At 30.1% G+C, this 17,454-nt stretch overlaps 1 protein-coding gene across 1 annotated transcript in view; it reads right to left on the reverse strand.

Moving 5' to 3' along the window:
* LOC106458432 (carnitine O-palmitoyltransferase 1, liver isoform-like) overlaps nt 1–17,454 on the reverse strand; it is a 98,716-nt gene that overhangs the window by 22,667 nt on the left and 58,595 nt on the right. The window contains exons 8-13 of the mRNA XM_013917948.2: nt 16,066–16,197; nt 14,010–14,064; nt 9,005–9,134; nt 8,565–8,704; nt 8,221–8,420; nt 2,531–2,684 (exon numbers count right to left, since the gene is read on the reverse strand). Coding sequence (XP_013773402.1) covers nt 2,531–2,684; nt 8,221–8,420; nt 8,565–8,704; nt 9,005–9,134; nt 14,010–14,064; nt 16,066–16,197 — 811 coding nt within the window. The remainder of the gene's footprint in view (nt 1–2,530; nt 2,685–8,220; nt 8,421–8,564; nt 8,705–9,004; nt 9,135–14,009; nt 14,065–16,065; nt 16,198–17,454) is intronic.

Genomic DNA, 17,454 nt, shown 5'->3' on the forward strand with positions numbered 1-17,454 from the left:
TTATGAACATTGCTCAACATCATGAAAATTAAACCTTATTTTCAATAAGCAATCCTGAAAAATATTTGGGGGTGCTTAACTTTTTTCCAGGTGTATATTTAGAATCTACACAATCTACTCTAAACTGAGAAAGATAAAAACAAATGCTGATATTATGATAATATTCTCAATTGCTTAAGTATTCAACCCTACACCAGTTCAGGTGCAAAAGATTAGTTTGAAAGGCCACAAAATTAGTATAATGGTCCCTGTCTGTGTGTAATCAAATTGGTTTAACTTGACTTGAGTAAATGCATCTGTTCAAGCCACATCTCACACAGTGATACGACAAATCAACCATAAAGACCAAGAAGCTTTCCAAACAAGTCAGGGATAAAGTGTCAGAGAAGCACAGATCAGGAGAAGGTTAGAAGAAAATTTCAAAGTCACTGATTGTCACTTTGAGTATGGTGAAGTCCATCATTAAGAAGTGGGATGTGCTTCATACCACCTAGTCATTACCCAAATCAGGCCACTCTTCCAAACGAAGCAGCTGGGGAAGCAGGAAACTGGTTCGGGATGTCATTGTGAAGCCAACAGTGACTTTGGAAGATTTGCAAAGTTCCATGTCTCAGATGGGAGTTAAGTGTTTATATATATATATGGCTTGGTCTCTATATAAAGCTGGCCTGTATGGGCGAGTGGCAAGAAAGAAGCCATTATTGAAAAAGAATCATCTTAAATCTTGTATGGAGTTGGCATGCAAGTGATACTGCAGACATGTGGCAGAAGGTTTTGTGTTCAGACGAGTCAAAAATTGAGCTTTTTTGGTCTAAATTCAAAGCGTTACATCTGGCACAAGCCCAACACAGCACATCACCCAGTCAACACCATCCCAACTGTCAAGCATGGTTGTGATAGCATCATGTTATGGGAATGTTTCTCATCAGCAGAGACTTAGAAGCTTGTCAGGATTGAGGGGAAGATGGATAGTGTAAAGTACAGACAAATCCTAGAGGAAAACCTGCTTGAGTTAGTCAACAATCTAAAACTGGGTCAAAAATTCACATTTCAGCAGGACAATGAGCCAAAGCACAAGACACACTGGAGTGGCTTCAAAAGGAGAAAGTGGACATTCTGGAGTGGTCCAGTCAAAGTCCTGACTTGAATCCAATAAAAAATTTGAAGATTTGAAGATTGCAGTTCACCAAATGATCCCCAACGAACTTGTCAGAATTGGAGAAATTTTACCACAAAGAATGGGCAAAAATTACATCATTCCATTGTGGAAAGTTGGTAGAGACATGTTCAAAAAAACTCATAGCAGTAATTGTTGCAAAAGGTGCTTCCACCAAGTACTGACTTAGAGGGCTGAATACTTATGCAAGCATCAAATTTCAATTTATATTTTTTTGAAGGTTTTTCTAACGTTCAACCTCTTTCACACATAACAGTGTTAAGTTTGATCATTAGAGTTTTGAATAAAAATAAGTTCACTAAAAAAATTGTTTACATTATTTGTATTTCATCAATATATGACATTATTGATAGGGAGTGAATACGTTTGCAAGGCACTGCATGATCTAGTTTTAATTTTCTTAAATAACATTAACATGATGTGGTTCACATGTAGGTGAGATTTTGCAATTCACATACACTTGAAATATTAAATTTGTAATTATTTCAATGATCTAAATAGTTTCACTCTTAATAATAAATACATTATAGTTTTACATCTCATTTCTAATGTATTTACATTATATACAATGATTTTGATAACATGGTAAAAATAAATATGTGTTTGATATCATACTGTAGGTAGTATTTTACATCATAAATTCAAGTATGTAGTTCTTTTGTGTTTTTTACTCATAATATTTAGTTCTTCTTAAAAGTATAGATTAGGTATTAAATATTCCTAATAACCCACATTGATGGGTTGATTGAATAGCATGTCTCATTAAAATACATAAACTCAAATCATGTCAATTACAAATTTTCAGGTAAATTCTTTATTCAGTTATTCATAACCATGATCAAACCACTTATAGGTACTATATCTCTCAGTCAAGTCCCTCCTACTTCTTACAACACACACTCTTACCATTCATAACCAGCTCAATACATTTTTATACAAATGTATATTAAAATACATTTAGTTAAACATAAAAAAGGCAAAACAATACCAAAATATAGCAAGCAAATCCTTGCCTGATGATTTCAACATCTATACTTGACTGATATGTCTAAAAAAATATAGTCATAAATCATTCATCCTGCAGATTCATACATAAAAAAACACTTAATACATTTTGTTAAAGTCTGTAAACTACAACTTAGCACAAACTATTGTTTAACATAATACAAATCAAATTTCCCCTGAAAATATGAATTCTTAATAGAAAGTGCAAACAAACATATCTAAAAAGACCTTATAGAAGTTTGTACTCAAATTTAAAGAGATGCAAGTATGTGAAAGGGACATCCTGTTCATAAATATTGCAATAATATAAATACCTAAAAATACTTTAAACAGATGTAAGCTTTATACCTTTTTTGCAAATTGCAGGGCACTACGAATTTCTTTAGCAAATTCTGGGACAACTTCCCAAACTAAACGTTGAGGTTTCTTCACTGTAGCTTGCTTAAATGGTCTGTGTGGTGGCATACAACTTCCGTCTTCATCATATTGTTTTTCCAAGACTCTATAAAATTAGAAAATAATAGATAAATACAGGTATACGCAAGTTGCAAAATTTGACACCCAAAAAAACAACAACATTCCATTTGGAAGTGTATATTGAATGATCAGAATTCCTATAACTACATTTCCACACATTAATGAGAGTTCTGCGCTACATCTAAATGAGCTGGTGAAGTCCTGTTAAACTTGAATTATGAAAGTAATTAGCACAAGTATCTGTGATGGTACAGCCTAACATTATAATAATCCTACAACTGATTTAAAACATGTTTGACATAATCGATTTGATTGTTAATTTACAATGTGTTTAACATGCTGGTTAGGTTCTCTTCTAATTCATTCTACGTTTATAATTTACTCAAAAAAAAAAGACCATATTTTTAATTTGCAATCTTGTGGTATTAATGTTGACAAAAACAGAGCAGGAAAACAATCTTATTTTAATCACTTATGGTCCTTACTCTTTAATTATGGTAGCAGAATAAGTTCTAATTAATTCAACTGTACACAAGTGACAGTAAATGCATGATCAGAGCACAAGATAATGGTCAGTCGAAAGTCAAACACGTAAATTTTGTTTTTTTGGCTGTGACTGGATAAGTTTTGGATAAGCTCAGTCATATTCACCTGTTGATTATTAATGTGGCTAAATAAAAAACATGTTTCATAGTAACTTTCAAAAAAACTTGTAATCAAATGACAACAATAAAAAATTAAGTTCACAAAATTCTATAGAGTATAACAACATACATAGCTATGAATTATTAAAACCAAACATGGTTATCCCATAACCAAATCCAATGGCGTACATAACATACTATATAGTCTAAACACAACAATAACTTCAAATTTCCTACATTGATATATTTTATCTGACAGATGTACAAACAAAAAACATGTTTAATTTTGTTTTTATATACATATTCATTCTTTTGTGTGTGTGTATCCAACATAAGCTTGAAACCCCAACATGCTAACAGTAGACACTTTCAGTCAGTTTCAATTGAAACAATTTCTATCAGTTTTCCTCTTAAATACACTAGTAAAAGTATTATAGTACCATTTAATATATAATTTCAACAATAAATACACTAGCTATACATATTATTTGTTTTTCAAGTTTAAGCTATGAAAAGCTTTTATAATAGTCATTTAGAATATAGTTTTGTTATTTATATGAAAAACAAATATAGAAAAGTATTAAAGGACTTTAAACAGTCTAGTAATTATTAAATACCTGTAGTATTACAATTACATTTCAAAAATCATTTGAATGTCATTCTGACTCAAGATTTTTCATCACAGCCAGTCACTTTGGATTCAAAATACATTATTCTGAATGATGTACAACTGATTAACAATTTTTCAGAGTTCTTACACGAATAACTCTTACATAAGCTAACTGATCAAAAATCTCATACTTCACTTAATAAAGAAGTTGATCAGTTTAAAAGAAAATAATTAACTTTGCATGCAATTTTAAGTTCTTAAAATATTTTAAATATTTGTTCCATTGTGCACATTGTTGATAAATCTTGTCTGAGCTATTTAGTTTATGTTGTATATTAATTGAGCTTTGGCCATGACTAAAGCTTGTAATGAAGAAACTGTTAAATAGTATAAGGTTTAAAATTGTTACAGTATAAAACTTGCCCTAGGTTCTTCATGCTACTAAACAGTTTTTAATCTCACACCGTGTGCTTAGTTCTCTTGGGATATATTTTCCCTATGTAACTCTCTCAACATGAGCTTTGTCAATATGACTGACTAAATGACCTCTTTGTACTCGCTTAAAGTCTTTATAGTTTTGATACTACAAACTTTCAATATACTATGTACATCTTCACAAAGTTTGGCAAACTTTCAGTAAATATTATAAATCTTTCACATACAAAATGTCATATATTTTAATAAGCTAAAAAAGATTTGTCTGTGAATATAATGAATTTACTTTTTTTACTAGTCCGTGTGCAGAGTGGTTTTCATATTATGATTAAAAATACTTTCTTCATCTCAAAAATCTAGAATTTCATTTGTGTAATCTCTAAAAGCTCCTAAATACATTTCAAATGTTTGTTTTCAGTAAAGTTTATATTTCATCTGTTATTTTCTCTACCTTAACTCTATACAAGGTAGACCAACTTGACTGTCCTCGTAACCACCAAAAAGAGAAAAAAAAGGAAACCTAAATTACCCTTTTCTTTTTTTCAGAATGGCTTCAAATTGTGACATGAAACTTATACTAAGTAGCTTTAAACTCAAAACAATATATATCTATTTATGATTAAATTTTATTGTTTTATTGCTCTTTGAACCACGTCTATCTACTACTATTCATGCCTTTATAATTTGCAAATCACTTGGGGAACATGGAGCTCACGTTACTCTTTCGAATTACATTACCCACAAGCTACTCTGAGCTGCTCGCATGTGTGCCTTCTGAAACATTTTTATTATATTATTATCATTATTTATTTTAACTAATTTAATTTTAACTAATCTAAAGAGATCCCTATTTTTACATTTTAGTTACTTTTATAATAATAAATAAAGAATAAACATGAAAAACAAGAAATAAAGTACTTACTCTGGTCTTTTTTCTTTTGCTGTCGACTGTCAATGACACTTAACCCTACTTTTTTTTTTACACTAATGGTAGTAATGCACTAAATAATTTTTATTTAATTAAATAATGCACCAAAGAACATAGAATAATAACATGTAAAAAAACTAACAATTTCCCCTAACTATCACAATTTTTCTGGCTTTCTAACTATGTGACAAGAGCTGTTACAAATTTATCCAAGCTAGTAATTATCTTTAGTGTAGGAACAAAGCTTGTACTAACAGAGAAAAATGACAATTCTCTGTTCAGAAAACAATGTAATATAGTATGTAATTTGATAGATGAAATCTTTGGCTTTCTATTGGTTATATATATATATATATAATGTAGTATTAAGCGTAAGAGAGAATTATTAACAAATCCTGAATGACAGGATGTGACAGTTGGGTGTGGCAAGAGGGGTCCGATTTCCTATTTGATGGCTCAGTAACCAAACAAGATTGAAGGCTGTAAAAATTATGGTTTGTCCAAGCAATGATGAATTTATAGTGAGTAATTTATATTAAATTTCGTAATTACTGGAGGGGTGGAGAATAAAATAAAGAAGGGATGAAAGAAAACATGTCACATTTCTCACAATAAAAGAAATGCACGATTTTTTAAGATATTGCCTTATAAAATTAAGAACTTAAAACTTATATACTTTTAAAATATGGATTATTAGCTATGATTTTATGCTATACTAATTGGTATAACATAAACAAAAAGTAGTATATTAAATTTTAAATGTAGGTCACTAAAACCTCGTGATATGCACAGTAAATGATGCCTGGGCAGATAGAGTTAACCCTATCACCGAATCCCCATCCCACCAAACATGCTCGTCCTTTCAGCTGTGGGGGCATTATTCATTGGTAAAAGAGTAGCGCAAGAGTTGGTAGTGGGTGGGGATGACAAGCTGACTTTCCTCTAGTCTTTCACTGCTAAATTAGGGAAGGCTAATGCAGATAACCCTCATGTAGCTTTGTGCAAAATTAATAAAAACAAAAAACAATCAATCAATTTTGTTTAGTTACAGAGCTTTCAAATAGAAAATCAGACCCTTCCTGCCACATCCTCTTTTTCAGGATTTGTTAATAGTTCTCTCTTACATTTAATTATATATTACCTATAACCAATAAAAAACCAAGGTTTTCATCTCTCTCAAATGATGTATTGTATAACATGTTCTGAACAGATAAGCATCAACTTCATTCATAGTAAAAGCTCAGTTCCCATGGGGAAGCTAACAACTAGCTTGGATGAAATTGCAACAGCTCTTGTCATATAGTTAGAAAGCCAGAAAAATTTTGAGTTAGGGGAAATTGTCTACTTTTTGTATGTTATTAGTCTTTGTTCTTTGGTGCATTATCTAATTAAGTAAAAATTATTTAGTGCATTACTAACCATTAGTATAAAAAAAGTAGGGTTAAATAACATCAACAATCGACAACAAGAAAAAAAAAATTGGGTAAGTACTTTATTTCTTGTTTTTAATGTTTATTTTTTATTATAAAAGTAACTAAGATGTAAAAATAGGGATCTTTTTAGGTTAGTTAAGATTAGGTAAAATAAATAATGATAATCTAATAAAAATGTTTCATGAGGCATACACGCAAGCAGCTTGTAGTAGCTCGTGGGTGATGTAATTCAATAGAATAATGTGATCTGCACTTTCACCGAATGATTTACAACTTATAATGGCACGGATGATAGTTAGACACAGTTCAAAGTGCAATCAAAAGGACAAAATTTAATTATAAATAGTTGTATACTGTTACGAGCTTAAAGCTACTTAGGATAAGTGAATGTAGTTTCAGTTACAATTTGAAGTCATTCTAGAAAGAAAAAAATAGTAATTTAGATTTTTTTTTATTGGTTGTTACAAGATCAGTCAAATAGATGGATCCTGTATAAAGACAGGGTAAAGAAAATAACAGATAAAATATATTGTTTTACTGAAAAAAAACGTTTGAAATGTATTTAGGAAGAAATTTGAGAGTTTTGACAAAAAGAAAAGTATTTCTAATTTTAACATGAAAATCACTTTGCATGTGGACTATTCAAAACAAATAATATATTCATGGACAAATCTTTATCTTAGTTTATTAAAAATACTTCACTAAAAAATATGATTTTTTGTATTTGAAAGACTTGTAATATTAACTGGAAGACTGCCATATTTTGTGAAGATATACAAACTATATTGAAAGTTAGAAGTATTAAATCTATAAAAACTAAAAATGAGTACAAAGAGGTCGCATGGTTGGTCAAATTGACCAAGCCCATGTTGAGAGAGTTAAATTATAACAGAATATAAAGTTCAAACTTATAAAAAACAAATAATGGTAAATAATTTACAGAAAATTGTGAAGTTTGCCAAGCACTTTATAAAAACCTGACTAATTCTTTGTTTTCAGATATTTCTACCAAGCCAAAAAAGACAAGAAAAGCAACTAGTCTATAGCACCTACTACCATCTTTCGGACTACTCTAATTGAGTAATAGTAAGATTTGACCATAACTCTAACTACAGATCCTTGGATCCACAGCAAGGCACATTAAACACTAGGCTACAACCAGCCCCAAAACAGGTTATTTACTTTATACTAACTGATTTTGAAAGTTTTACCTAATTTCTAGGATCAGTGAGTTTGATTTTTATATTCCCAGGCACAAACATTTTTCCTGTAAGAACCGAAGATGTGTACAACTAGTATTATATACATGCTCATTTGTATAAACATTAATAAAGAAGATTTAGACTAATGAACATAATACTGCTGTTAAGGTAACAATATGTTTTAAATAAAAAATATCTTGCATTCCCTGTGTTATAAAGTAGTTTACACTTGATATCATCCAATTATGAATAATTATACAGAAGAGAAAATATATATAAACAATGTAAGGAAGGAAAATTAAAGCTTACTCCTTTGTCATAACATATTCCCACATGTGAGCAAGAGCAGGGGCATCAGCCATGCTGTGTTCACAGTTCATCCCACCTCTAGCATTCCCAAAAATCTGGACACTCAAAGATTTGTCAAACCATACACTAGAGCCATCTCCACACAATAGCAGGTTAGCTCTCTCAGTTAAGGAAGTAGGTTTTAGATCTAACAGTGCCATCTAGTAATAAAAGATAAAATTAAGTATTTGCATCATACTAATACGAAACTATAAATATGGACATAATTCAATAAAATTTTTGATGATATTTTTAGTAATTAGAAAAAATTTGCAAAAAATATTAATCTAAAAAAAATAACTTACAAAAAACACAGATTTTTCTATTGCATCTAAGCTTTCCTTGTTTACTCCTGAGCTTAGCCAGATCTTTCGAAGTTTTGCCCACTCTGTACGGCCCAGTGAAGTTAATGCAGCAAGAGATTTTTCTTCATCTGATACAGTCTCTTATTAAATGTGAGGGAAAACAAAATTAACAAAGTATGTATCCCACATTTTCATTCAAATAAATGCAAATTTACAATGCAAACACAAAATATAACTAAATTACAGAGCACCTTTCACATCAGTTTTGACATATTTCTACAAAAGGATTTTGAAATTAATTACATTTTTAATTTTGATATCCTAGAATCAATTAGGTAAGATTATGGTGATTTCAACAGAAAAATTACAGGATATACTGAAAGTCTCAAAATGAACTTTATGCTTGGAAACAAAAGGTAAATGCATTCCAAAACAGTTACCTGCTTGTATTTTTGCATCCTCTAAAATCCATTGTATCTGCTGCTCCAGAGTTGCAGGACAAAGAAGTTGAAAAGACGAGTCATAGACATTGACTTTATAAAATATACCTCTATACATGATCACCACATGCTGTTTGAAAAAATAAATAAATATATATATATATATATATACACACACACATATAACATATTATAGACACTAAGAATATTATAAAGGTCCATATAAAGTGCAAGGCATCAGTATCAATAATATAAATGCGCTCCACTTGATATATTATCAATTATGGACATAAAAATAAAAAATAAAAAAAAATAGAAAAGTGTTTATTTAAAGCTTGTAAACTAGTCAGCTGAAAATATACATATACTACTGAGCAACGTTTTGTGTTTATCTCGAATAATCAAAGTTAAAATTAAGTCGACTGATGTTATCAAATTAATCAATTAATCAAAATATGTTTCCAATTCTTATTCTTTATCATTCCAATTACACAAATAATTGAACTATTGCCATTATGATTTCTCATTATAATTTTTTGTTCAGTTTCCAGAAGACAATCCTGTTCATTGGTAAAACATAACCCAAAAGTTAGCAGTGGGTGCTGTCAGCTGGTTGCATTCTCAGTTCAAAATTAGAGATAGTGGCAAATAGCCTTGATAAGTTTTTCCATAATTCAAACAAACTATTCAGCTTCAGATACATACTAACTAAACTCGCATCCAACATTTTCACTCCTTTATGACATTACTCCCAACTAGTTTGAGTGAGTCAGTATTTTTTATAAGCCAAGAATCTTTACACCCAGTTAGTTGTCCCAATCACAAACATATTAGGTAGTACTAATCCTTTTGCTTGACTGTGCAAGATGGTATGCATGGTTTTTACTTGTATATCACTCAAGAACGTGAGGGTGGCCCTAGTAGCTATTGGTTACATAATTATGTAACCAGTGATGTCTATTGTTTGTGTTCACCTTGTTTAAACTAAACAACAACACAGCTTTAACTTAAGATATTGTTACTTATTACAAGTTACAAACATTACTTGTTACTTAAAGTAATATTTCTTTAATCAAAACAATTTTGATAAGTTAATATTAATTATTTATCTGCTCTAAAAAAAGTTTGATTACTGAATAACTTGTTCATTTAACCCTATTGCAATAGGTTCTTTTTTTTTTTTACATGACCTTGTAACCACCATATAATCGTGGTAGCATACATTCTATGACTCTGAAGGTACTTAATGTATCTTCACGAAATTTGGCAACCTTTAAGTAAACTTATAAAATATTACGTAGATGAAAAATCAGACTTTGTAATTAAGTATTTCTCCTAAAACTTTGTCTGTAATTACACTGTGTCATGTTGACTGCTCCTAGTGCAATCGAGTTTCACAATACGATTTAAAAATGCCTTTCTCTATCCAAAAATTTTCAAATTTTGTTTGCATAATCCCTAAAACATCCTAAATAAATATCAAATGATTTTTGTTTTTCAGATAAACTTCAATTTTAATTGTTATTTTCTATACTATAACTCTATACAGGGTTGGTCAAATTGACCAACCCCATAAACACCATAATAAATTTAGGAAATGATTGTAAGTTACCTGTTTTTTTCCTTTCCGGAATGATTGCAAATTGTAACAGGAAATCACAATTGTTTATCCTAAGTAGCTTAAAGCTTGTAACAATATACATCTATTTATACTTAATTTTATAGTTTTATTGACTTTTGAACTGTGTCTAACTAATATTCCTGCCACACAAGTTGTAAATCACTTGGTGAACAAGTAGCTCAAGTTCCATATTGAATTATGTAATGCATTGGCTACTCTCAAGCATACATTGTGAAAAATTTTTTTTTTAATATTATGTAATCTAACAAGTTTATAATTTCTATATTTTAGTTACTTTTATAATAACAAATAAAGAATACACATGAAAAACAAAGAATACATCACTTATCTGAGTCTTCCTTTTCTTTTTGCTGTAGACTATCAGTGAAATTTAACCCTATTTATTTATACTAATGATACTACTGAAATAAATACTGTTTTATCTAATTAAATAATACACCTAAGAATATAAAATAACAACAAATAAAGACCATGTACTATAAATATCATAACTTTTCTGGCTTTCTAGCCATGGGAAATATAACGACTAGCTTGGATAAATTTGTCATGGCTCTTGTCACATAGTTAGAAAACCCAGAAAAATTGTGATAGTTAGGAGAAATTGTTTTTTGTTTTTTTTACATTTTATTATTCTATGTTCTTTGGTGCATTATTTAATTTAAAAAAAATGTTTATTGCATTACTACTTTTAGTATGAAAAAGTAGGGTTAAGTGTCATTGACAGTCGACAGCAAAAGAAAGAAGAAATGGGCGAGTACTTTATTTCTTATTTTTAATGTGTATTCCTATTTATTATTATAAAAATAACTAAAATGTAAAAGTAGGAATCTCTTTTGATTAGTTAAAGTTAGATTAAGTAAAATAAGTAATATGCCAAAATAATAATCTTATTTTTCTTAATATTATATACAACAGTAGTAATTAATAAGTAGGTTGAATAACATGGGTGTTGAGCTAAGGATTCTTCTACAGTAGGTGTCTGTGATTTGTTGGCGATTATTAAAAAATAAACTTAGCCCTGTCAAATTGCTTTAGAATTTCAGTTGATAAGCCAATTATTTTTCTCTATTTCTATCACACTAGTATGAATATATTATAATTCACTTACAATTATAGCATGAATTACCACAGTTGTATACTGCTCTTCTGGTTCCTGTACTTCAGATATCATCTGTTCCTTTTGTCAAAGTGCATTCAGGCTGGTTCAATTACTCGGTTTGAAGGAATAAATTATACGTCTTATCTCTTTTAAAACTGTTTGGCCTATATTAACTCTTAGGCCTTTCACTCCTATGGCAGTTAACTTTATGTTTAACTTTTCTTGGCCGAACTTCTACTTCCCATGCCTTTACTTTCTTGTCTGCTCTGTCTGTCTGCTGTTTCTGCTCGTCTCACACTATTTATATATTTTATCACTTAATTGTCTGCTCACCTTCTAGAAATCTATATATCCTCAACATCAATAAATTTCATGAGACCTTCAATAGCCTCAACATCATTGAATTATAAACACAACTCTCAATAATCATCTGCTTTTAACTCTCTTATTATTAAAAAAATAAAACTTTTTTTTTAATTTATATATCTTGTGAATGAATATTTCATGATTTTTTTCGATCTGACATAATAATATTATAAATTAGTTTCACAAGGTACACACACAAGCAGCTCAGAGTAGCTCGTGGGTCATATAATTTGATAGCGTAATGTGAGCTCCACTTTCCCCAAGTGATTTACAACTTATAATAGCACGAACAGTAGTTAGACATGGTTCAAAGAGCAATAAAACAATAACATTTAAGTATAAATAGATGTATACACTTACAAATTTAAAGCTACTTAGTATAAACAAATGTAGTTTCATGTTACAATTTTAAATCATTCTAGAAAGAAAAAAAGAGTAATTTAGATTTATTTCATTTTTTTTTACTGATAGCAAACATTTGAAATGTATTTAGGAGGTCTTGAGATTAAGTAAATGAAATCTGAGATTTTTGAGATGAAGAAAAGTATTTTTTGTTTTAACATGAAAATCACTTTGCACTTGGATTAGTCAAAAATCCGATCTTTGTATAGGAAAGACTTAATGTTCACTGAAAGTTTGCCAAGTTTTGAGACAGTATGCATACTATACTAAAAATTAGTAATGTCAAAACTATAATAACTATAAATGAGTACAAAGTGGTTACATGGTCAGTCAAATTGACTGAGTTCGTGTCGAAAGAGTTAAATGAAGAAGACTTGTTTAATTTGGAGTAGCTCCACCATGATAGGAAGAATTAAAAAGGGAAAACGAAAGTCTAGTTGTCATCATGTGCCCATTAAAAATTGACAAGTACAGTAAGCTTTAAGTTATTTGATTTACTGATTTCTTAGCAGGCATGTATGTTTCTACAGTTTTTTCCAGCCATTTACTGTACATTTACTTGTTTAAAAGCTCACGCTGTTTTCTACTTATAAAGCTGTTAATTATTTTCTTAAAGTATTTCACACTAATGATGGCATAAAAAATGTTTGGAAACATTGGAACTTACAGATTTTTTTTTGGTATTACCATGTTTTTTATGTTTCTTATAAAACTTTTAATTCCATACTATATATATCATTTTAATCTCTCCAAAGAGGTCATGTCATTCTACTATAATCACAAGTTTTCTTGCCAAACTGTAATTGTATTGTCTATGTTCTTCCAAGATCAGAGTGAATTGATTTTCACTGAATTATACATTACCTATAACACACTGTGATAAGAACCTTTAGTTTTATCTCATGAAATCAACCAACAATTATTTTTAACAAAAATCAGTTGTTTTTTTTTTGTTTTACTAGTCTTATGAAACTTTATATGGAGAAACCCATCAAACAATATTTACAGTTTTCAAAATGTAGCTAAGCTTGTCGATGTGAACACCATGAGAAAAAGCTTGGATTCTCTCAGTTATATTCAGAACATTTTAGAGATAGATCAGACACCAATAAAGAGGTTACTACAGATTGTAACAAGCTGTTGAATAGTCAACTTAAATGTCTCAAATTTATGCCTTAATATTAACATTTGTAGAATGTATAGAAAGTATAAATAAATTTCTCAATTTCTCTCTCTCAGTGAGTATGAAGCATAAAAGCAATTGTTCATGTGTTAAGTTTGATTGTGTTTGTGTGCAAACAAATGCCCAGTCTCTTTCTTGTAAATCAGATTCAATCAAAATCAGAAAAATTCAAGCATTTCTTCCTTATACAGTTTCTGTCTGATCTCCTTTTACTTCAAGGTTACTAACCATAACATTGAGAAAAATCAGTCCAATCTGATAATGCCACACAATAACATAAGAAAGCTAAATCCCATAACAAAAACAAACTTACTTTTGATTGTGATGGTTCAATATGTACCACTTCATCCATATCTTCCCCCGGAATTCTGAAAATAAAATTTTATATATTAACCTTTTCAAGATGGGTCATGGGTGAAAGGCCAGGTCATCTCGTTTGGTGACTCGCATTCAAAATGATTTTTGACTACCATTTCATGAATTTATGTCAATAACTTTGGTATCAAACTGTAGATTATAATTCAAATTTTAGTACTATATATTACTCAATTTCTTAATGTGGTATGCTGAATGCAGCAGTGGTTAAAATTAGATGTTTGTGAAGTCAAAATACTACGTCTATAGTTTCGTACGAATTAGAAACTCAAACTGCCGATATTGACAATCTAGAATATAAAATAAGAGCCTCTTATCTTTTCAATTTGCTAAGACATTGCTCATGTAATAAATCAAACACAGTGGCACCTCTTTCCATTTCTGGAAACGCTCCCTTATATAGACACTTACTTCTACATATGACATGAATAACCAATCGGAAGCTGAGAATATCCACCTAGTGGCTTTCTCAGCCACTTTAACAGGCTTAGAGTCATTTCTTTCTTTTGAACCATTATTTCAATGAGGTAGGGCGTATCTTTAGTCTACTTGAAATTTCATATTTTTGACTAAAATACATCTTAGTTACTAAGCTTGATAAATTATAGTGGAATTCTATAGTATTAATGTAGTAATTTATGACTTTTTAGTTATTCAAATATATATATATAAAACCTAAAAAAAAGATTTTGCTTCATATCCTCCGTATGCAAATTTTTTAAAGGCTTAACCTACGTCAAGCAGCAACCGAGTACAAAGGTCGTAACTAGAACAGAGAATTGTTTGCTTTACTTCTTTAGTTGCTGTTCTGTTTAAAAAAAAATAAGTTTAAGAACTTGTTTCAAAATAGCAATAATATACATACATATAATTCAGAAAAATTTAAATGTGACTGTATTTTACAAAATACTAGTCTACTAAAACACATCCAAGACAAGTTACTTTGTACAGACCAAAGGTCAGTTTTATGTTATTTGACAAGGTAATATGAGTGCACGCGAGCCGCGTCATTGTAACTTCTGTGTTGTTAGCCAGGCACAGCTGAAAGGTCAATATGATAAAAATAATAAACATATATAAATGTATAATGTTATGAGATTTAAGCTATTTCGTCTAAACATTTATGTTTTCGTGTTATAATTTGTGTTCATTCTAGAATGGAAGAGGCAAAATTTATATTTATTTCCTAATTTTTTATGGTGGTTGGATATTATATAATCAATATTATATAATAATCAATAAAACTTAGTTTATACTGTGAATGAATTGAATAACAAACTTTTCTTTTAAGAACTATTGATGAAAAAAGAATTAAACAACAAATTTTCCCTTCTAGTAGTTACTTTGTGTCTCATTCATACATTGGGCTATCTGTTTCTAATTTTGAACTGAAAGAATGGAGGGAAGGCACTTAGTCAACAGTTTCCCCTGCCAGATCTCAGAGTATTCTTGTCTGAACGAATAGTGAGGTTTCACTGTCACACTTGTAACACTCATTTTGTGGCAACAGGCTGCAAACTATCAACCCTGGAATTCACAGTCTGAGTATGTTAACCACCAGGGCTTGCACACTGCTTTTAGAAAAAAAGAATTAGACACTTAACCTTTCTTACTATAGAATTAACTACTAAAGAGGAAATAAACAACAACATTTCCTTTATAGCAGCCATTGCCAGAAAAGTATTTAATAACAACTGCAGCTTAAAAGGATGAAATATTTATTTCCCAATTGCTACAACCTTACAAGAACATATATGCACACTACAAAATTTCTCCTGCTATTATTACTAAAATAAACTGTCCTTTCAAGATACCATAACCTTGCAATATCTGTCAAAACTGCCCCAAACAAAAATTTATGCCAAAATTCTATTACTATACAATACTGTCAAAAGAATAAGGTTTGAAAACTTTGCACTAAACACTGTATGCAAGAAAAATGTCAACAATAAGTATTAATCAAGCAGGAATAATAAGGGAAAAGAAAATCTCACCTTACTGTAGAAAGTATTCGTTCATATTGAGCCATACACATAGGCACAGTGTTCCTCAACATCAGTGGATGAAGCTCTTCTCTGTCTATCAACCGCTTAAAGTTCATAGAGTTGTAGATTACAGTAGCTGCTCTATAAAATATTAGTTTCAAAACTACTATTCTGAAATAAATGACTTTTTTTTCTTATGTTAGCATTAAAATCTTTCAGGAAGACTTAGGTTAACCAGATGGTTCTCGTTTACAAAAAGAGATTATTATTTATGAGGATGAATAACAGGTTAACAGTAAATCTCTATGATATCCTTTATTTAGTATATATATTATTTTAAATTTTCCATCTTTTGCTTGTATATGTGTTCTAAAATATCTTGTAAAAATAAGTGACAATTTTTATAATTATATAAAAAATGTATACCTAATTTGTTTTCCTAAGTTTTTTATATTTAGTTGTAAAATTATTAGTATTTTACTTCTTCTGTTTACCGTACTTGTCTGGATATTTAAAATGTACAAGTGAGAAAAGATGTGTGTATGTATACATAATCATGTAAACAGAGGCTCGAGTATGATATTTTGAAATGATTTTGGAGCCTTACTACTTTGTTGAAGTTCATGTCACCATATCTAATTGTGCTTTATCCAATGACTGTGCTTCTCTCTCAATAAGTCTGCAACTTCAATTTCCATTGCAAAATGTTCTATAAAAAGGCTGTAATGTCCAAAGCAAATCATTTCTCCCTACATACTTTCCATAATCCATTTCATTTATGAGGACAACTGTTTTCCAGTGTCCATTTCAACAGTCTGATTGCACATGAATCCATAAAAGTTACAAATGGCAACTTGACCAGTATGGCTTTGTATGGAACAAAATGAACACTTATTTCATTCTTAACTTGCTCAAGGTATGGAACAGTTGAACAAAAGATTTGACTCTAAGCCTTATCTTGGTGAATCTATACCATGTTGGCTTCATTTCCATACAGAGACCCTTCTTAATTATGCTGCATACAGTTACCTGAGAAAAGTGGATGGCTTTTGCTACTGACCTTTGTGTTTGTGGATTCTCACCTGTTACAATATGATGCAGTTTTTGCTGGGGTAAAAAATGCTGCAGTTCTCTTTCTGGATAGTCCTGGTAACCCAAACTGATCCATATTCCTTTATTTTCCAATGTCATTAAGTACAAAGGATATCATCATCTTAAAAATTTGAAATATCCAATCTGAACATATCTTTATGTTCAATGACATAGAAGAAAGAATGGTCAATAAATTACTTAAATTTGCAGAAGATATTAAGGTTTTGAGTGTTGCAAGCTGTGAAGAAGAAGAGGATGCTGCTGATTTACAAAAGGATTTAGATCATTTAGTGAGTTGGGCAAATA

This window comes from Limulus polyphemus, unplaced genomic scaffold (assembly GCF_000517525.1).
Source record: "Limulus polyphemus unplaced genomic scaffold, Limulus_polyphemus-2.1.2 Scaffold22, whole genome shotgun sequence".
Lineage (NCBI taxonomy): Eukaryota > Metazoa > Arthropoda > Merostomata > Xiphosura > Limulidae > Limulus > Limulus polyphemus.